This window comes from Tiliqua scincoides, chromosome 2, assembly GCF_035046505.1.
Source record: "Tiliqua scincoides isolate rTilSci1 chromosome 2, rTilSci1.hap2, whole genome shotgun sequence".
Taxonomy (NCBI): domain Eukaryota; kingdom Metazoa; phylum Chordata; class Lepidosauria; order Squamata; family Scincidae; genus Tiliqua; species Tiliqua scincoides.
Genome location: NC_089822.1, coordinates 37913396 through 37936415, shown reverse-complemented (window position 1 = coordinate 37936415; position 23020 = coordinate 37913396). Strand labels below are relative to the sequence as shown.

The 23020-nt window shown below is 43.0% G+C and overlaps 1 protein-coding gene across 8 annotated transcripts in view; it reads left to right on the top strand.

The window, feature by feature from the left end:
- Window positions 1–23020, top strand: part of MEF2C (myocyte enhancer factor 2C) — a 175464-nt gene that overhangs the window by 108237 nt on the left and 44207 nt on the right. For 5 of the 8 annotated variants that reach the window (XM_066618483.1, XM_066618487.1, XM_066618481.1 and 2 more), the window contains exon 4: window positions 17700–17843. In XM_066618483.1, coding sequence (XP_066474580.1) covers window positions 17700–17843 — 144 coding nt within the window. Of the gene's footprint in view, window positions 1–17699; window positions 17844–17904; window positions 18043–23020 lie in introns of all 8 variants that reach the window. The other 3 variants (XM_066618488.1, XM_066618486.1, XM_066618489.1) reach the window with 2 other exon arrangements.

Genomic DNA, 23020 nt, shown 5'->3' with positions numbered 1-23020 from the left:
ATAATAAGTATAGATTTCAATGTCAAATTGAGTATTGTTCAAATTGCCTGACAACTGCATGTGTGTATTTTGCTGTGTATATTGGTTGCATTTTATTTCTTACACAGTAGTAATTTGGGGCAGAAAAAAGGGAAAAGTTTAATTGGTGGGATAAATATTCCCATAATTCCTTAATACAAAGAGACCAGAAGTGCTGACCACAGAAGAAAGGGAGAACCAAGGCAGGAAGCTAAGAGCTGGAAAAATGGATGGGAAGAGAATCTATAGCAGGGGTGCCCAAACCCCGGCCCTGGGGCCACTTGTGGCCCTCGAGGCCTCTCAATGCAGTCCTCAGGGAGTCCCCAGTCTCCAATGAACCTCTGGCCCTTCAGAGATTTGTTGGTGCCCACACTGGCCTAACGCAACTTCTCAGTGTGAGGGTGACAGTTTGACCTCTCGTGTGAGCTGTCGAATGAGGGCTCCCTCCACTGCTTGCTGTTTCACATCTGTGATACAGTAGCGGCAGCAAAGGAAAGGCCAGTCTTGCTTTGTGCAAGGCCTTTTATAGGCCTTGAGCTATTGCAAGACATTCATTCATATAAGTTCATCTTTAATATATTCATTTATGTAAACTTATGTAAATTTATTCAAATTTTAAATGTAAATTAAATCTTTTTTTCCTCGGCCCCCACAGTGTCAGAGAGATGATGTGGCCCTCCTGCCAAAAACTTTGGACACCCCTGATCTAGAGGGTTGGGAAGGTATCGCCCCAATTCTCTGCCCCAAGGCATACCTTGCTTTGTGGTGGCAGAGACTGCTTTACAACAGTCGCAAAGCAGCTGCTGACACATGCTGCTGGGCCACTGGTGTGGAGGTTGGAGCAGCCTCTTGCATGCTGGCAGATGACCAAAGACCCTCTGGAGCAGGACAGGTTGCACAGGGGTTGGAACGGGGTGGGAAGATGGCATGGGGAGGGCAGACCAGGGGAGGGAGTGGGCTGGTGATGGGGGTGGGGAGGAAGGCAGATCAGATCCAGAAAGGAGCGAGCCCTTTTCAGGCCTGATCTGCCTTCACAAATCAGTTTGGACTTGTTACCAGTGATTGATGGTACAGATTCAAATAGACCCATAGCAGCTGCTGGGGCCCACTCTGAGGAGACCTCCAGCAGTCAGAAATCTCCTGTGGGATACAGCGGAAGCTGTGCCAGCACTGCTGCATCACCGTGCAGGGATTTACTTAGGATTGGGCAATAAGAAAGAGAAGGATCTGAGAGGGTGGCTGAAGGAAAGGAATCAACTGTGACCTAGTTTGAAAACAAAGGTTGGAAGGGGGGAAGAGGTGGTGAAAGAGGTGGCAGGTGTACAGTAGTGGCTGCTGCCGAAAGACATATGCACAGGACTGAGGAATGCATACATCACACTCCTTGACACAGTGTCAAATCTGGGAAGAAACTGGCCTGCTACAGTTGCTCTTTGGCTTGTGAATCCGCTTACCATGCAAGTGTGAATCAGAGCTCAGGACACAGCTGCAGAACTACAGCCCCTGCAGAAGAACTACAGCCCCTCCATTCTGTTGTGCGTCTAGATACAATGATGTTAATTTTCTGCATGATCTTCCATTTTTTTAAAGACTTTAGAGAGACTTAGGAGTGCGTTTGGTCACCTAGAATAATACTGAAAACCAGACATCCTCTTTTTCCAGGGCTTGTCCTCTTTTTTTTTTTTTTTTTAGCCTTGTGTCCTAAAAAAGAACTTAAATGTTCTCCTTTCTCTGTGAGTGGTACCTGCAGGCAGCACATAGCCTTCTTGTAATTAATAAATTATATGTAATGGTTTTAAATTTAAATTTAATATTATTATTAAATTAAAATTTAATAATATACAGGTTCAGCCTATTTATACAGGGATTTGACTCAACATGAATGGCCCCTGCAAATGAGAAGGAATGTGCTGATCCCTGGAGAAGGGGAAAAATGCACCCTAGAATCAGTTTAAAAAACTGAACACTCCTTTAACAATAGGCTCCTTAACGAGAGGGGGGGCAGCTGGCTGACAATCCATCAGTCCTTCTCTCTCCCCCTGAGCATGTGAAAGAAAGGTGATCATTTGCATTGGTGAAGGGAGGGGCAGAGTGAAACGTCTTTCTAAGCTCTTGGAGAATGACTGATTGATGGATTGTCTTTTTAATGACTCTTATCTTACATCACAGAGGTCAGCAAGGCTGTTTTTCAATCACCTGAGCAAAGAAACTTTGTTTTTTAAATTGATTTGCTATAGTGTGTTTTTTGCCATCCACATGAGTGCTTGGAATGGAACCCATGCGAATAATGAAGCTGAACCTGTAGTGTTTAAATTAACCACATGAAATCAATATACACGTGTTTTTAGCTTTTATTTTGTCATGTCCTACATTTTTCTTGGGCATCCTACATTTTGGGGTGCCTTGTCCTCTTTTGTGATTATGACATCTAGTCACCCTGGAATTGGCATTGGGAAGCCCAGTATATCAGCTGTTGCCACCCCCAACCCTGTTTCACTCTCTCCCCACCCCAGTTCTTCACCACTTCACCATCACCACCACGTTCCCCTCACCCTTTGTACTCCTTGGTAAAATTCCTTGATTAAAAAAAACTTTGTACTCCTTGATAAAATTCCTCTCAGAGGCCCTGGGTAAAAAGATGGACCTGTGGAAAAATGGGGACCATTCTGTGTGCCCATGTGGATGGTTTGGCAAGATGCTTCAGAGACATAAAACTGCAAGGACAGTGATTCAGGGATTGTATTTCTCTTAAGCAGGTCATGCAAATGAATAGAATGTTCACTCCTTTCCATCTTGGAGGCAAACAAGGCAAAGGGTGGGAGTTATGTTGCCAAGGCAAGTTTGAAACTAATGGTGCAGTTGTGTGAAGGGTTATATTGTAAAGGTGAAGTAGAAATGATGCTGATTTTGATACAATTTCAAGTTACATAAGCAACTGCCTCCTTAGAAGGTCTGTACAAAGCAAGTAAACAAATTGAGTGCTAGACATAATTTCTTGGAATCCGTGGTTTGGGTTTTGTACTCGACCTCAGACTCCCCAGGTGCCCTTTGCCACGTAATTAACTCATAGCCTCTGCTTCCCATTTGCAAATAAAGATAATGAACAATCTTGTGGGGACATAAAAATGAAAGCTTTCCATTCTTTCTATAAATTTGCAGAATTCTAGCAGACTTTCAATGAATTTTTATATACTTAATCTTAGAAAGGTCAATCCGACATTTGCATCAAAATGTTGATCAGCTCCTTTTTACATCATCTCAAACATACAATCAACAGGACCAACCAGTGCACACAAATCAGTATGTGAACTTGTGAGTTACACAACAGTCTTCCTCAACCTGGACGATCAAGAACAAGAAACCATTTGTTTTTCTGAAGTTTTTCTAGGGATTTGAAAGGTGTTTCTTTATTTCTTCTTCCCAGATGTCTCCATTTATAGCTTTCAAATGTTGTCAGGTATAAATGGTTTCACCTAATTGTCTTCATTAGCAGAGGCCTTGAACTGTCAGGCCCCCTGTAGGTTAGAAGATTTGACAGTTTTGACTGGAGGTGCAACTTCCTGTACAAGTAGTACAAAATAAAACTAGCTTAGAATGGTGCCTGGAAAAGTCTTATTAGCAGAGGTGCGTGCGTGCGTGCGTGTGTTCCCAATAGCAACATGTAAAGCTTTGACGTGAGCAGTAGATCTTGCCTTTTCCCAACTTAACTCACTTTTCTCAAGGTGTCTGTCCCTTCACGCTCCTTATTTGATGTGTTTGGACAAAGGGGCCAAACAACACCAATATATGAGATACATTGTTGAAACTCCCAACTTTTTGTTAACTGGAAGCAGTAGGCAGTAAATTTGTTCACAGCCCATAAGGGAGAGTAACCCTTTCAGACCAGTAATTTTCCCAATCATAATTGCCCTCCCCTAAACTTTTCTCTCTTGCACAGGGAAAAGAAATACAGGTATATTTTTTTCAAGGTGTAATACAGGATAAACCACAGTTGAGGAGGGAGAAACAGGTAAACATCCAGTCCCCCCGCTGTAAGAAAATGTCAAACTTTCTGTGGTTGCCTTCAGTTAAAAAGGAAAAGAAACAGACCAAGCTGATGTGGCAGCGTGGCTGAGAGGCTGAACTGTAAATCCAATTCTCTGGTTTTGGACCCACACCAGCTGTTTGCATCTACAGCACTGATGAAGAGGACCTTCTTTTGATGGAAGGCTGGAAAGTGGAGCTAAGCATAGTCCAAGATGTGTTTCTTCAGTGACAGGTTGTGATGCCCCAGAAGGTCAGAGGAGTTCCATGTTGTGATACTGTGTGTAAGCAGGAACGTGTTGACACTGTTATAAAAGGAGAAGGGCATATAACTTTGGTTCATAAAACGGGTTTAGTAGCTTTAACACCCTTGATATCTACAAACTGCACAGGGCTTGTTAACCACTTTGCTGATCCCCATTAGTCCAAAAAACAGGCCAAGGAATTACAGGTTCAACCTTGTTATACAAGGATTTTTTATACACGGATTTGACTCAACAAGAATGACCACTGCAAATGAGAAGGAATGCACTGATCCCTGGAGAAGGGGGAAAATGCACCCCTTTAAAATGCTTTTCTTACTGTTGTAAAGATTTTTATCTCAACATGATGAGAAGGATTAAAGGAAAACAGTTCTTTACAATAGTTAGAGAGAGGGCAGCCAGCCCTACCCGAGCACCTTGGATCCTGCGGAGCTCACCTCCGTGGACTCGCCTCCCCCCGACACACCTCCCCCATGCCCCTGACCACGCCCCATCTCCCATTCCACAGCCCGATGGTCAGGGAGACCGCTGAGCCGTGGAACCCGGGCGCCCGCCACGCTCTGGCTCAGCGCCAGCCGGAGCTGGGCTAGCTCTGGCAGGAGCTGCCCAGAGCTCCGGGACCTGGCGGCTCCACAGAAGGCGCTACGACAGGAGGCTTCTCAGGAGAAGGGGACGTTTGTCCCCTTCCCCCAAGTAAAGGAAGCAGCCCCGCAATGGGGCTATTCACTTTAGCAGCGAGCAGCCCTACCCGAGCACCTTGGATCCTGCGGAGCTCACCTCCGTGGACTCGCCTCCCCCGACACACCTCCCCCATGCCCCCGGCCACGCCTCCCCCATGCCCCTGACCATGACCCCATCTCCCATTCCGCGGCCCGATGGTCAGGGAGACCGCTGAGCCGCGGAACCCGGGCGCCCGCCGCGCTCTGGCTCAGCGCCAGCCGGAGCTGGGCTAGCTCTGGCAGGAGCCCGGCAGTGAGCCCCGCAAACATGCCTTACGGCACGTTTGCAACTGTGATCTGCGGCACGGAGCTGTGGCACAGACCACAGGATCCGGCTCTCAGCCTGTAATAGGAGCAACTGAACTGGCACTGTCCAAATTAGGGGTTATATAATCACTTTCCCTATTATAAGGCATCTTTACAATAATATAATAATCTATAATTATCATAATGCTTGTTGTTATTATGTTTAAGTGATAGGAAAAGCCAGAATCAGCCTCCTGAGCTCCAAAACTGGCACAGTGGCATTTCTGCCCATTCATATTAGCTATAATATCATACAATTGGGAGTCTACAAATATACATTGCTGTGAACAGGCAGGTAGAGCAGCACGGGAAAGCTGCATCTTATCCATGCAATTTGTTTATCTCACTTGCTCATAGATAAATTCCTGCAAAGGTTACAGTTGGCTTTGTCAATCATAATGTTCCATGGCTCGGGCAAAAGTTTTAAGCAACACGTTGTAACTTAAGGAGCAGGGTGTGTTAACAGCTATGACCCTATGCATAGTTACTTGAAAGGCAGTTCCACTGAAGTAATTTAGGACTGATTCCAATGTTACGTCTTCCATGTAGAAGCTAACAAAAATTGCTTTGGTTTGATGGAACTCCATATGACTGTTGAGTTTTTTTGATGTTACTCTCCAAGCAGTTCTTCCTAGTAGTGTGGAGACTCTCTTCACTATCACCCAAATTGTGTGGTGGAGATGTAGACACTCTCCATGCAGTTACATTGAATTGTGCATACTGTGGATTTCAGCTTTTGCAGTTGTGTGAATCAGCACCATTAAAAAACGGTGTTCAGGGACTTCCACGTAAGGGCCTAAAACAGTTGAACCAGCCTATTATCTGCTGGTAAAATTGTTTTAGGATCCAAATGCCACTAAACATCAAAAACACCATAATCTTACACAGTTAAACAAAGCAACACAATATTTTGCTTATTGTTTGTACTGTATTTCTGTCACAGTTATTTCAAGTGGAACTTCCACTCCTTATTGTCATGAAGGTTATAAAAAAGGATAGATTTTCAGTCCAATCTTATGATGTCTACTCAGAAATAAGTCAGTGGGACTTACTCCCAGGTAAGTGTGCATAGGATTGCAGTCTTTGTCAGTTCCAGTTTTAAAGGGTATTGAAGCTACACTTAAGCTACAGTTCTGTGCACACTTTATACCCAGATAAGTATGCATAGGATTGCAGCCTAAATGTGGCTTCCAAGGCTGCAGTGCTATGCACACTTATCTGGCTAAGTATGCATAGTCTGAGCAGTGGTGTAGCTGGAGGGGGGCAGCGCAGCCAGTCCAGCGGGGAGGCTCAGCGGGGCAGGTAAGCGACCCCTCCTTTCGGAGCCATTCTCAGGGGGGGAGCAAAACGGAGCAGTACGGCTCCGTTTTGCTCCCCCACCGCTGGGAATGGCTCCGAAGGGAGGGGCCGCTCGCCCACCTCGCGGCCAACCTGAGTGCTATGCCCCCCTCCAGCTACGCCACTGAGTCCGAGTCCTACACATCCGAGTAGGACTTTCAGAACTGTTGCCCTAATCTTTTTGGAATTTAGGGAGTACACACAGTCTGTGGAAAGGGTCAAGACCAAGGCTGTCGGAAAGTTCCAGTTGCCCAGCCTTCCCACATCACTCTAAAAACAATTGTGATACTAATAATGAGATAGAGGGGGCTACTTGCACAATCCCTGTGGAGTAAATGCAGCTTCTCACCTTGATCCTAAATTAGTGTTAACGTGATTTGCTTTTGATTTCCAAGTGCATTGCTCAGAAAGACTGAATTTGTGTTCTTCCCCCTGAATGGATCCATTCCTTTCTCTCTTGCTGCTCTTTTTGAAATAGCTGCAGAAACATGAAAATTGACCTGATTCTTGCCTGTTTCGCAGCTGCCTGTGGAGCTCTGACTAACTGCAGTGTAATTGGCCAGAATCTTAGCAGTTGCTTAACAAAGCCATGAGAAACAGCAGGGGTACTGAAGCTGCATTTCTGTGGGACTTTAGAATCCAGCAGTGCTTTAACTTGCATTTTCATGCTTAACGCGTAGTATAGGACTTTATGAATGGAAGCTCTCAAGATTTTAAAATAGTTTTGTATATTACAGAATCAAATGATAGCTGTCCACATTTCCTAAAATGGACAGCTTTCCTAGCCTTTGCCTTAAATTGTCCTCAAAATTTGTAATGCCAGTTAATGCCAGAATGGTAATAACCAATGTTTCTTTGGGAAGGAGACATTCCTCTTTTCTTTACACTGGCCAATATTGAGAGAGGGAAGGACTAAGACGTTTTCAGCCAAGTAATATGGTAAATAAATATGATAGTGGCTCACTTACAACTAGGTTTCAAATTGTTGCCAGCTGCAGTTGTTAAGCTTTGGTCAAAGAACTCTTAGCTCCCACTTTATGCCTACTATAGCAGGTAAGTAATTTGTTTTCCATTGTAGATATCAGGCAAGCAAGCGATACGCACAAATGAAACTGTCTTATACTGAATCAGATCTTTGTACTGTCAGTATCGTCCACTTTGTCAGTGATTCTCTGTGATAACTGATGGGGAGGGTCTTCTCCCTTAGATATTTGAACTGGGGATTCCAAGGATGGAAACTGGTCATTTTGGATGCAGATTATATGCTTTGCCATTAAGCTTTGTCCCCTGAAGGAGGTATGCTACTGAGAAGTACTGTAGGATTACATCGTTATCAGAAGGCTTCAAGCCACACCTTTTGCTCTGTCAGTTCCTTCTCTCCCTTCTCATGATAGATGTTTAATTGGGAAGTATGTGGGGGGGGGGCATATCCACGGATCCCATATCTGCAAATTCACTTATCCGGGGATCAGGTCCAGGCCCTCCCCAGTGTGTACCCTGCGTACACCCCCTCTGGAGGCAAGGGAGGGGGCTCTGAGCTTAGCAGAGGCCGAGGATGTGTGTCCCCAGCCTCTGTCGAGCTCAGACTGAGGTCACAGGCTAAAGAAAACACAACTTCTGGTTTCATGGAGAAAGCCCTGGAGAGCTTCCCTCGACCTCCCAATGCCTTAAGCTTTAAAAATGTAACTTCTGGTTTCTCTGTGAAACCAGAAGTTGCTTTTTTTTTTTTTTTTTTAGCCTCTGAGATTGACAGAGGCTGGAATGGGCATCCTTGGCCTGTGGTGAGCTCAGAGCTCCCTTTCCCTCCAGAGGAGAGGAGGCTCCCCCCGGGTCCATGGGGATGGGTGTTCACCCATATCTGCAGTTTCAGCTATCTGCGAGGGTTCCCAGATGAGAACATCCATGGATAAGGGGGCACTCCTATATAAATGTTTCAGTTTGCAGTGTTTGGATTTTGATTTTAACTCTCTCCTGGGAATTTCTACAAGGAGGAGACGAATTGTAAACCAAACAGATTCTAATGAGCAGATAAAATGTCTACAGCTGCTAATAGGTGTTAGGCCTGTGATCTTATACATGTTTTTTTTTCCCCTGTGTGCACAGATCCCATTAAATGTGTTCAACTCATGAAAACAGAATTGTTATCAGTTTTGTAATTTACTGAAATTATTTTTCTAGAAGAATTCACTTGTACATTTGTCACAAGTATAAAAAATTGAAAAGATAGCCAGTGGGCATTGATATTTTGTAAGCACCCAATTCTGAGATACATGCAAATACATGCAAGAGAGTCTCATTTCTTTTTTAAAACATGAGAAGCCATTGTGGGTTGGGTGAGATTGAAATTGGAGGAGTTACAAGGGGAAAGGAACAGGAATAAATCAAGTGCTTGACTCTAAGGTAGGTCATCGAAGGAACAAGAAAGCTCATGGTGAGATGAGTCTTTTCTAGAACAAGCGCTTAATCTTTTTTATACTTTAGAGATACTGACTTGTATGTCTTTTTGAACTTACTGGAAAGTTTAAACCATAAAAGGAAGTTGGAGTTTTCTTGCATCTCAAGGGAGTTTGTATTGCAGATGTCACATTGGCAAAACGTTGCTGTTAGCTGGAACTTGATCTGCTATAAAATTAATGTACAGAAAATTATGTCCGTAATATTCAGATTTTCAGTGTTTTCTTCAGTGTCTTTGGAGGAAGGGCCAGGTGCTGCAGAAAGGGAAGTTGGAGTCTGAGTTGGTGCCTTATTCTGTGGTAACGCAGCCTTGTGTGGCCTCTGCTAGTGTCCCACCTTTGGTGGTGTAGCCTTTCCAGTGCAATGCAAAACCAAAATATTGGTCATTAAGAATTCCAAAGTATGTTATACAAGAATGAGTGCATTACTTTCAAAGCCAAAGGAAGAAAAGTCTGCCTCTAGTCATTATATTCTGCTGTTCCGTTTCTGCTGGCTGCATCACACATCATTTCCTGCCCTAAAAATAGTTACTGGCAAAGGATAATTCTGATATTTCCCCCCTAGAAGTGATTGCAGTTTGAGAAAGCAGAACAGTGCAAGAGAATGATGGGGTGCTTTAAAATTTTAGATGTATTCATAAACATTAGAGTACAGTATGTAAACACTGACCATGCGTGACCAGCATCTAATGCAAAGTTATCCAGGTTGATAGGCCATGGTCAAATAGATTTCTTATCACCTGATGTTTCACCCACTGTGCAACGATGGTGAATTTTCAAAGACTAGAGACACATGCAGTAGCCTTACCAGACTACCAAGTGTTACTGTCAGTATGTAAGCTCAAAAGTCCTGATGGAATGGTAGCTGCTCTCTGATTGGCTATGTAAATGTCAGTCATTAGTATTCAATTGCTGGCCTCTGATAAGATTGCTGTCAATTTTTGATACTGCTGTGGTTCTGTTCATGAGAACCAGCATCCATGCATTATAAATGCATAGTGTCTCTTCTTTTCTGTTCATATTATTGTAGTGTTTGTGTATCTCAATGGCTTCTCTGTATAAACACGAGTAATTATGAGCAGTGGTGGATAAACCTGTGTCTGCCTAAATTCCACTGTGTTCAGTTGCCGCTGTGTGTTCTGCAATAGCTGACTTTTCCGTTTGTTGTAAGCAACAATGTCTCTCATGTTCCTTAAGCCTGGTTTTCATACTCTTTTAGTGGTACCAATATATACCTGTCTGCAGCTGCAAGGGACTCAGTAAACCCTTGTCCTAGAAAGAGGGTCTCTTGCAACCTTGGGCATTTGCAGAATCTGCTGTAGTTTCATTGTTGGAATATATATTGGTTTGATATTCACCTTCTCCAGCAGCCTTCCTATGTGATCAGTTAAGTTTCTGATGTAAGGGAAAGGCCTTGGACCTTGGTGCAGATTGTTCTGTGTTCTTGGTGCAGATTGTTCTGGGTCTGTTGACAGGTATACATTGATACATTGTGGGGGGGGGGGAGAGTTTGCAAGCTGGCAAAGGCACCACAAAAAAAAATTCTTTAACACATCTGGCAAATTTTACAGTTCCTACCACTAGCTACTTTACATTGCCCAAGGAGTCCTCAGTCCTGTACATACTGTGGAGTAAGTAGGTGCCTGCAACTTTCCAGCACTAGTGTTGTCATAGCCAACCAGCAGAGAAGCATGCTTGAGCTCCCTGTGCTTGGACATTAAAAAAACCAAAAAAAAAAAAAACCGAGGCTTGATTTTGTCATCAAGTTACCTGATTGAAGGAGTGGAACCCACCTGGTTCCTTCATCCCACCCCTTTTACCTGGACAGACAGATCAGCAGCCAAGTGGGTAAGGCAGGCTTATTGCTAGACAATGGCTACCTCAAACAGGAGGATGGATGCTAGTTCACAAACGCCTATGTTGCTTGCGATGAAGTTTCAAACAGGCAAACTGCTTAAGAACATAAGAACAGCCTGGTGCCCTCCCTTGCATCTGACACAGCCCATTTCTAAAATCAGGACGTTGCACATACACATCATGGCTTGTAACCCGTAATGGATTTTTCCTCCAGAAACTTATCCAATCCCCTTTTAAAGACATCCAGGCCAGATGCTGTCACCACATCCTGTGGCAAGGAGTTCCACAGACCAGCCACATGCTGAGTAAAGAAATATTTTCTCTTGTCTGTCCTAACTCTCCCAAAAGAAGGATGCCCCAGCACTTTTTTAGCCTGCCAAACCTGTACAGGAGCTTCTGGAGGGTTAGAAGTATCCAAAAATGGGGAAAAATGGGGGGGGGGAATTAGGGGAGAAAACAGGGCATTCATCATCATAAATTATTATTATGCTTTTGTTCAACCGCATTTAAGCTCTTCGTCACTGGCTACTTACTCTGCAGCAACTGAAAGTGCTTGTCACCCTACTACAAAGCATACCCATCACAGCCTCACCTAGGGTTGCCCCTGGGTTTGGGGGGGGTGGGTTGTCAAGGCTTTGTTACCTTTAATAGCTGCATGACAGGCAGAACATTTACCCCGGAATCTCCCATTGCTGCAGGCTCAAGCTGTGGGTGATTGTGCCTGTTGAATTTCTGTCACACTACCATTAAAAGCACTGGGGAATTTCCATCACCATCATAGCAAATTTCCTGGTGTGCTCAGCCAGAAGAGCTGGGTACTTTTGGAGGGGCAGTTTTGAAGCACCAGCCAACCATTTTATTTTAGCTGAGACTGACGTATTGGCAGATGAAGGGAATGGAAAAGTCAAGGTAAAGGAGGTTTGGGAAGGTGACACATCAAGACCCCAGTCAGCGTTACATGCAGTAACCCACGCCTCCAATGTCTTGTGGGTCATAGAGTCAATCTTGCCAGTTACACATTCCTTGTCCTTTTCCTAACACAGTGCCAGCAGCCTAAATTCCACCTGATATCTTCCCACAAAGACTGCAACAATGTTGCTTAATCATCCCAGGACCTGTGTGGGGGCGGAAGAGAATGTGTATTTGACTAAGGCCTCATTCACAGCTGCATTTCTTTTACCATAGCATCAAGGGTTGTCTGGCATATGTGAATGAGGTATCGAAGATTCATTACAGGGGTCAGAATTTTTGTATCACCCAATGTCAACTCCAACGCAGTATATTTTAATGAAATCAGCTCATGCATTCAACTGAGTGCCATCAAAAGTTCTGCAGTCAAGTATTAATAAAAAAAGCAAAGTATACCTCTTAAAATATTCCTAAATTGTTATGTGTTTTAAAAAAAAATGTCTGACAGCCCAATTCTGTGGTTTTTCCAACCATAGCATGCAACTGTGTCAAAACAGGCTGTGTTACATGCTATTTTGGGGGAGGATAAAGAGGTTTGGGAAGGGAAAAGGGAAATATTTTCTCTTACCCATTCATAAGTCCCTCAACTGACAATGGGTCTCCTTGGACCTGTGCCAGTTGGTTCTATAGCACTTCTCATGCAATTAATGCAAGGTGAAAATTAGTGGAAAACACCTTTTTTTGAGTGGAAGGGCACATTTGGATCCAACCTAGAAATTTTAGTTAAACAAATACAATACCAATAGCTCTTTGACTTGTATTCATTATATTTATTATCTTCTTTGCAAATTTTGTAGCCTTCTGTGAGTCTGCCCGTCAATCCATTTTCCATTAGTGGATAAAGTTGGACTGAAAAGCTGCCTTATAACAAGAGGATATATTCAAATGAATATGGGTTTATTTAATTGGACTTTGGGCTCTGAACAGGGTAGCAAACATCTTCAAATACTTTTGAGAGCTACTGTGAGAAGGAAGGCTCTATAAGCAGCATGAAAGTGACATTCTTAAACACTTTGCACAGTGAAGAGCTGAAAATGGTGACAACATTACAAGTACAAAAAGCAGACTGTTGAAATCCACAGAGATTAGCAGCCCCAGCCTGTATAGACACAACCGAGAAAAGCCATCTATGGCCATGTTGCAGTAGAAGCAGCTACGATTGGCTGCTGTGATATGGTCTTTGCCAGAGTAGACAACAGGTGCAGAGTCGCTGACAGGTGTGGATATCTAGGATGAGTAAAATTGCTGATGCCTAGTGATGGAGCCTTATGTCAGATTGTAAACTGCTGCGCTCTCACAGAACAGGGAGCCAACTTGCATGTTTTCAGATCAGTTGATGTGCTCACTCACTTACTCCCTCCTCCCCCACAGTGGCTCTTGATGAATGCCTGAATGACTAAACTCAAGCCCTGCCAGTGCCCCAGGATATTGGTGTCTGTGGGTATAAACCACCAGGAATGCCTCCTACATGGGCTTCATGGAATTGATGGCAGTTCTTTCTGCATTTCCAGGGGACCTGTATGGAAGAACTTTCCACTGAATTGTGCCGGTGCACTTGCTGGTCAAAACTTGCTAAAAAGAGTTTTTGCCCATTGAGATTTTGTTGAGGAATTGCACAATAGGTGCCAGATTAATTTAAATTGGTTATTCCAGTTTGTTGATGATGAAATTACAGTTGAAGGTGGAGGAAATATGTCAGTTTAAGAACATCTTGAGATTTGAAAGGTATAGGGCAGTGAGCCGTGATTCGCTGGGGAGCTGCAGAAGTCAGTCATGGAATCCTCACAAAAAAAACTTGCTGTCCTCTACAATGTGTAGGATTGTAGCCCTAATGAGGAGCTGCGGCCCATGGCCCAAGTAGGTCAAGGGAGCCACCAGTCGAAAAAGTTTGGAAACCCCTTGTATAGGGAATAATTTCAAGATATAATAATTGAGGGTATATAGTAGGGATCAGCAATTAGTGGTGCTGGGGCAAAATCTAGCCCCTTTGAGGGGCTAGACCCTCTACTGCCCCTTCTCAGTAGTCATCCAAGAAGTAAGAAAGATGTATGGACATAATAGTGGTTCGGGCAGTGGGGCAATGTGGGGAGAACCTAGACCCTCCCTCTTCTCAAAGTTAACCTTCCTTAACACTAGCTGCTATTGCATATGTATTGGCAACCTTCAGTCTCGAAAGACTATGGTATCGCGCTCTGAAAGGTGGTTCTGGCACAGCGTCTAGTGTGGCTGAAAAGGCCAATCCGGGAGTGACAATCCCTTCCACACCGGGAGCAAGTGCAGTCTGTCCCTGGTCTGTCTCCCTGGCTATGGGCCTTCCTTCTTTGCCTCTTAGCCTCAGACTGTTGGCAAAGTGTCTCTTCAAACTGGGAAAGGCCATGCTGCACAGCCTGCCTCCAGGCGGGCCGCTCAGAGGCCAGGGTTTCCCACTTGTTGAGGTCCATCCCTAAGGCCTTCAGATCCCTCTTGCAGATGTCCTTGTATCGCAGCTGTGGTCTACCTGTAGGGCGCTTTCCTTGCACGAGTTCTCCATAGAGGAGATCCTTTGGGATCCGGCCATCATCCATTCTCACGACATGACCAAGCCAACGCAGACGTCTCTGTTTCAGCAGTGAATACATGCTAGGGATTCCAGCACGTTCCAGGACTGTGTTGTTTGGAACTTTGTCCTGCCAGGTGATGCCGAGGATGCGTCGGAGGCAGCGCATGTGGAAAGCGCTCAGTTTCCTCTCCTGTTGTGAGCGAAGAGTCCATGACTCGCTGCAGTACAGAAGTGTACTCAGGACGCAAGCTCTGTAGACCTGGATCTTGGTATGTTCCGTCAGCTTCTTGTTGGACCAGACTCTCTTTGTGAGTCTGGAAAACGTGGTAGCTGCTTTACCGATGCGCTTGTTTAGCTCGGTATCGAGAGAATGAGTGTCGCATATAGATAATGAAACAGCAGTAGAAAAACTCACATGTATCTTTGTTTTGGACTGCAGTTTGTATCTGTCTGGCACAGAATAAAAATTAACATTATCAGTTCATCATGTGGTCTGTGTTGTATTTCGTTGGATACCCTAGCATTGAGGTGGAATATTGGGCATAGATATGTGCCTTTTAACTTCACTGCTCTTTCAATTGCGCTATAAATTTGTTAAAATAAAATCCTAAATGTTACAATAGTTTGGGATTTTTCATTAGCAAAAAAAAAAAAAATCATTACATTAAAACTGCACCAGTTTTTAAATGGTGTTTTGAATGAGTAAGAAATACTACTCTGAAATGCTATCTAGTACCTTTATTGAACTTCCCTGTATTGCCAAATACAGTGGCAGCCTCTGTACTCACAGTAGGGGTGGACTGGGAATATACTGCACAGATTTCTGCCTCCTTGAGTTACTCGAGACATAAATCTTTCTAATGGGAGCAAGGAGCGTAAGACCTGGCTGGCCTTCAATGACAGAGAAAGACATTTCAGAGCCACAGCAAGAAAGAATGACTGGGGGAAAGAGGCTTCACCACCATTCCAGGATTCATTCCCTATATGCACACTGCTTGATGAGGATGGATTTTTAAAGATTTTAAACAGTTAAACTGTGTGGATTAAACAGTAATGTGAGGAGCAGTCCCTAGATCTTATTCACTGCTTAGATTCCTAAAATTCAGAAGAAGATCTTAGAAATATTACTAAAATGGACTAAATTCAGAATAAGAAATCTCCTGAATAAGATTGACAGCTCCTGAAACTATGCATTATTGTAAAGTCCACTGTCTTCCAGAGGACTTCCTTCTGACTTTAGGTGCATACAGCAGAATGGCAGCCTGACCCTGATCATTGATCCCAATAAAATAAGTTCAAATGCGGGTATAACGACAGAGTACGACAGAGCTATATGTGCAAAATCACTGGTATAATTAAAAAGAGAAAATTTGTATGCAGATGCAAATGAAGATATTTTCAGCTCACAGAAAACTGAGCTCCTTACTCTTCAGTTGACTAGAGTGAAGACACTAGCAGCACATCTTACTAACCTCAGTGATGGTTGTGTCCTTCTGTGGAACACTGTGAAAGGGGGTTGCAGAAGGGAACCAGAGGTGTATTTTTTTTCCTTCACAACAAGAACAAACTTTTACAGAGGTATCCCAATGCTGATTTTTCCTCCAGTTCTCCCCTCCAGTTACTTTGTCCTGCCCTTTTAACCCTGGCAGTAGCACATATATTTCTTCTGGCTTGATAAAGAACCTCAGATTTGTGCTGATGTACTTTACAAACTCCTACAGAAGTCTGCAGATCCCAGAAACGGAACTGTGGCACCAGGGGAGTTGCTTGTGCCACATGTTACTGTCCCCTAGGTAACAGAGATAGCAGGTCTGAGCTCAGGTCTTATTGATTCTAATCAGTCGCCTGCCCTAATTTTGTATCGGTAATTATATTTTTTGTATTGCCTTGAATGGGTGTCTACAACAAGGTGTAAGTTGTTTTTGTGCCTGCATATTTTAAGAGTATTTCTGATCCTCCATTTATGCTGTGTTCATCAATCCAATAAAGAATTAATTTCAATTTCAACTTTAAACATGCACATGGATCAAATTGTTGGCATCACAAACACAGAATGCTGCCTGGCCCAGTGTATCAGCAGCTTCCCCTGCAAGTGCACCCCTATGTGTCTCCATTCCTGTGACTCTATCTTAAACAAAATAAATCATATGGTTGATTTATAATCATTACTGTATTTGTCACATTAGCATCTCAACTTTCTTCCCAGGAGCTTCTGGTTTAGGATGCAAGTTCATTTTAGCTTTATAAATGCTCTGTGTTATAGGCTGGTTTAAGAGAGAGTGATTTGCCTAAGGAAACTGAATATGGTTGATGTTTGAGTAGGGATTTTAGGTGGGTTTTTCCTGCATCTAAATCCAAGGCTTTAGCCACTACATCATACAGTTGCTCACTCCTTTTTGAGTCACCCAAGCGTCCCTCTTGGCTCATTTCTGTGGCTAAAAGTAGGGTATAGAGATAATCTGTGTTTGAGCAGCATGTATGTCTGCTTAGAAATTAGACATGGGTATGCTGAACCAGTCTCAGGTTCTTCTTAGCATACCTATGTGTGATTCACAAGTAGACATGTTAATTTTTCTGTTGAGTTTGTAGTTGTTGACAGGCACAAGAAGAATCTGAAATTTCATCAGTTTTGAAGCAGGGATTAAATACCATGTGTTCTTTATTGCACATAACTCTCAATTGTTCTATTAAAAAATTAAATGTTTCTTTTCAGGCTGTAATTTTGGGCACAGGAGGTGTCTGTGGATTAACACAGAAGCCATTGCAAGTTCAACATTACAGTGTCTTGAAAGCTGCAGATTGTTGTTTCATCATTCCACACACAAAGAACTGCTAGCAGTTCTCTACTTGATCAAATACATTACCCTTTCAATGTGTTAAAAAGATGCAAATGCTGAAATGTTTAACCCACTATGTTTCTGTTGCAGGGAAAAGCATAGACAGTAACACAGACATTTTTATTAGCTTGTGTACTCTCTCCATTTATTGACTGACTTCAGATTCAGAAGAGGTCACAGTGACTCTCTCTTTGCCGCTGGTAACAAGAGCTGCTGATTGTCGACCTAATGCATCTCTCTCTTCTCATTCTCTCCCTAATGTAAAATGTAATAGGCTTCAACCACCAGGCAGCCTGAACTGTTGTAATGACAATATGGCCCTGGCTCTCTCTTGCAGCCTGTGTCAAGGCTTGAACTTTCCAAATTATGTATTTCAGACGTTGAGAAAGAAAGGACTTAATGGCTGTGACAGTCCAGATCCCGATGCAGACGATTCAGTAGGTCACAGCCCTGAGTCTGAGGACAAGTACAGGAAAATTAATGAAGATATTGATCTAATGATCAGCAGGCAAAGATTATGTGTAAGTACTCTGAGCTCCCTTTCATTTTTTTTACTTTCTGATATTTCTCTGAACCTGGCAGGCATTGAACAAGAAAGAAAACAAAGGCTGTGAAAGCCCCGATCCAGACTCCTCTTACGCCCTCACCCCACGCACTGAAGAAAAATACAAAAAAATTAATGAAGAATTTGATAATATGATCAAGAGCCATAAAATACCTGTAAGTACCAAAGGTTAGATGGCTGTCTGCTGATAACCGCTGCAGTAACACACCCTAACCCTTTCAGTTCTGGTACCTTACAAAAAAGGATATTCAGCAAAGGACACATTTGAGCACTCCCAGTTGCAACCAAATTGCGCATAGGAAATGCCGCACCACTATATATTTTTATATATATACATATATATGCATACATATATATATATATATATATATTGCTCTTGAGCTGTGCGAAGTTCCTTCATAAGATGCGTTTGACAGATAGGCAAACTGGAGGCAAAACCCAAAGAGGGAAGTTAAAAATGTACGTTACGTACAATGAATTTTCAGAATTCTGGTTTACCACACCAGTTATCGTATAATATATTTAGAGAGCAACTGTAAATCTTGCTGTGGACAGGTTAACATATTCACAGACATCTTTCTGTGGATCTGTAGGAAGAGGGAAAAAAGAACAGCATAGAGATCAAATTTGTCTTCATCTTGTCAATTAAACACTGTGAGTCCTGCTCAACCATATTCTTAAGACTGTGCTTCAGTTACCACACTGAAGGGTTATGTAGCTAATTGCTGATTGCAGGCAAAACAGACTGCATGAGAGCCTAGTGTTAGCATTCAGCCACGTTTGCGTGTTGGAGGTGATTTTACAGCTTTATCAGAAGACCTGCTTTGACTCCATCAGCATTCCTCTTACTGCTTTAACGAGCGCTACATTTTGTTTTAACCAAGACTTTCTAACAGTCATATGCCTTGCCAGATACTTAAGAGAAATAACTTTGCATGTGGCAACTTTGTTTGCACATACATAAAAGGGATGGGGCAGGGGGAACTTCACATCAGTACTCTACTATTTATTATTATTATTATTATTATTATTATTATTATTATTATTATTAACAGTATTTATATACCGCTTTTCAACTATTTATGAATATTATATTCCGTAACAAATTCTAGACAGGTGTTCCTGTTAGTCTATTATAGAAAAACATCAGCAAAGAGCCCGGTGTCATCTAACAGCCCAATCCTATCCACAATTTCCTGGAAGTAAGCCCCATGGACTCTAATGGGATTTACTTCTGAGTAGACATGCATAGGATTGGGCTGTAAGTCTAATATATTAGAGCCCAATCCTATGCATGTCTACTCAGAAGTAACTCCCATTATAGTCAATGAGGCTTACTCCCAGGAAAGTGTGATTAAGATTGTAGCCCTAATTGTGTCATAAACTTTTGTGGATTAGAGCGTGCTTTATGAAAGCTTATGCTGCTACAACTGTGTTAATCTTTTAAGTATCACAGAACATTTTTTATCTTATGTTTGTATTAAAGATTTAGAAAAGGATTCAACTTTGATGAGGTTTACCTATGATAGCTAATTGCTATTTTTTCTTGAGAATGGGCTATAGCTGGTTATAGCTGTATTCAGTTATCAGGTGATAAGTCTTTGGGGTTCAACAATTTCATGTCAGGTAGTTACCGAACAATGGGAATGAATCTTGGAAGGAGAAGCTTATGTTGACCACCACTTAACATGTGATAGAACTTAAAATGAATATGTGAAGTGACCCTTCAATTTTGTAGACTGCACAAGTCATTTATCATAGATCAGAGCACAATAGCACATAGATCACATAGATCAGAGCACAATTCACAATATCTGTAACAGCATTTGAAGACCAGCATGGGCCTGAGTTGAAATAGTTCAGTTTTTACAGTTTTGGTCATACAAAAGCAGCTCAGAACATAAATATGTGTGATTGGAAATTTACCATTTGTCCCTCATTCAGACATCATGTGTGTTGCATGTGGGCCAGGCAAAAGTATTCATCTGTTTTCCAGTGCCTTGCCTTTTCCCTGGCTGCTTTTGTCCCTGTGCAAATGACTAGAACCATTCTGCTTTGTTCTTTGCACAGTTGCCCTAATCTACGGCATGAATTTGTTGTAGTTGTGCCATTTCGGTTTTGGTGAGAATTTGCAATCACACATTTTTCCCAAGAGATGTTCTTAAGACTGACAAACAAAACAAGGATAATCTAGGACAAACACACACTGTGCTGGAACAGCTCGGTTATTCAAGCATAACCCTACGGCACGTGAACTTTGTGCATAAAAATGTGGGTTAGATTCCAAATTGGTTTAAGCAGAGAAAGACAAAACGTACTGTAAGCAATGAGCCGGAGCCATACCGTAATGAAGAGAGGTAACTTTCTATCTAAAAATGCCCTTGAATCTCTTTTGCCAAGTTTAAGCAAGCCTCTGCTCTGGCTCAATGTCCACAGTGATTGAGCACATGTTTGATTACTCTTCCAGAACTGAGCAGACAGTCATTTTGTGCAAACAAGCTGAGCACTGGGAGGCACAAATATGTGGGCCTGCAAAAACAAAACATGCCCTCCACATACAAACTGTGGCCAGCCACTTGTGTACACACAGTCAGTTATATGTGCAAGACCTGATATCCAGATGGGAGACATTTGCTCTCAAGAATTTCTGCCACAATTTTTTTTTAAGAATGTTTGTAACTCATTCCTAAGGGAGTGGATCTTTTCATGTGTGTGAAAGAACACTTGACTGAATTGATCTGGCCTTTGTAGTAAGAGTCATGCTTTTGTAAACTTTTGGAAAACTAACATTTTACCCAAGAGACCAGAAGAGCTCCAAATTGGACCAGTGTTCCTTTAGAGCACTTTTTCTGAAATGCTTAACATATGTATGCAATTTTTAATTGAATGCATGCACACTGATGTTTCCCTTTCCACTCACGCTCTCCTCACTTGCCTAATGCCATATGTTGGGAGGAGAGCTTTGAAGTTGCCACTGTGATTTTTGTAGGCCAAGCTGAAGCACTGAGATATTGCTCAATACTGCTATGGCATTTACGGACTCCTTTGTCTTGTGGAGCTCCCGACCCTTTCTTTCTTCATCTGCTGGAAATTCTGCTACTGCAGGCCTTCCCTCTTTCAGTTGGAACGCTTAAGGGTATCATTTGGAAACTTATTTAGATGGAATCCCAATGTGGAATCCTGAGTCAGGGCAGGATAGTGGTCTTGTACCATTCATAACTGGATAGAACTTCAGCAGGTGCCATTTCTGATGTGATAAGAACATAAAAAGAGTGGCTCAGACCAAAGGTTCATCTATCCCAGCATTTTGCTGGCAAATTGCCTCTGGGAAGCCCACAAGCAGAGCATGAATGCCCTCCCATGTTGTGTGAGCCTCCAGCAACTGATAATCAAGGAATTTTACCTCATCAAAGTAAGGGAATGTTTGTTCCCTTACCTCAGAGCTGCACTGCCCTTAGTGCTGGAAAGCACTGACATAAGGGGTTAGGGTTGTGCCCTTAGGGTGTTGGAAGGAGCTGGGGAGAGAGTTGAACAGGGGCAGGGGGTAGGCAGAACAGGGGAGTGACAGGGGCAAGGAGGAGGGTTGATCAGGCACAAGAAGGGGCTGGAATCAGCAGCATCAGTGCATGCTGCCCTTTTCTGGACCTGATCTGTCTTCCTGGTCAGTGTAAACTTGCACCAGCAATCAAGTCAGCATAGCATAGCACCATAGCAACTGCTGGGGCTTACTACAATACAAGGGGATAAATGTCCCCTTATCCCTAGAAAGACGTCAGGCAGTCAGACTGGTAATCATGAATAGTAAAGACAGGAGCATGTGTTGCTTATGGCAGGCCCAAATGAAAGTGTATGAGGGAGTTTTGTGGATCTCTAAGTGGCACTTGTTCAAGGGTTTACGGATTGGTGGGGTGAAAGACATTTTGGAGGTAAACTAGCTTTAACATACACGTGTAGAATTAAAGAGTATATATTGGAAGATTCTGGCATGATCTCACCTGGGAACTTTAGGAAGGATCAAGCCAAATTACATGACTATCTCTGGTCTAGTAAGTGGTCTGCAGATGCCAAGAGCCAAAGTGTCCAGTGAAAACATGTGCAGAATGATACAGGGATTGGCGTCATGCCAGGCTACTGAAAGCTGAAAACAGATTACTTGCAATGAAGACAGACTCTGCAGTGTTCTATACACTTAATTGGCAGCTATGGGGCCACCACCACTATTCATGCCTTGCATAATAGTTACCATGTCAAAGTTGGTTGCTTGCAATAGTCCTACATCTACATGATGCACTCATGCAACTTGCAAACTTGCCTCACCAAGGGACTCTTCTAACATTACTCTAGATCAGTGGTTCCCAAACTTTTTAACACCAGGGTCCACTATTTAGAATGACTCTATATCAGGACCCACCTAGGTTTGCCAGACTTTAAAAAAAAAAGGAGATCAAAAAACAAATATTTTATTTATTCATTCATAAGTAATAATAACCAGAAAAAGACGCTCAAACGTTTATCTCCCTTTATTTACACAAACTTGCAAACTGCAGTAGCTCAACTCATTGCAGGACAGTTAGCTCTCTTGCAAATTGCAGGAGCTTAGCTCTTTGCAGGAAAATTAGCAGCTACAGTAGGGGTGTCAAACTCATTTCATATAGAGGGCCGAATAGCATTCATGATGTCTGCTGAGGGCCGAAAGTGATGTCTTTAGGCAGGAAGTGATGTCATTAAACAGTTCATGACCAAAAATAAGCACTTTTTCTCACTTGGGAACTCATTAGCTGCAAATGACAGAAGGGAAAATATATCTTGATCATATTTAAGATATGGGAAAGCTCAATTTTCAAGTGGGCTGCCCTTTCAGCAGTAACACCCCAGCATGGCTCAGCAGCTGAGAGCCTGGGGGCCGGATAAAAAGCTTCCGTGGGCCGCATCAAGCCCCTGGGCCTTACGTTTGACATTCCTGAGCTACAGTATCTGAGTTTTGAATAGTCTTGAGGCAATTAGTTAGCTGATCTTTCCATCACCCTTTGGTGACCCAACAAAAAAAAGGTTGCAACTCACCAGTGGGTTAGACCAGGGGTGCTCAAACTCCAGCCCGGGGGCCACTTGTGGCCCTCGGGGGCTCCCAATCAG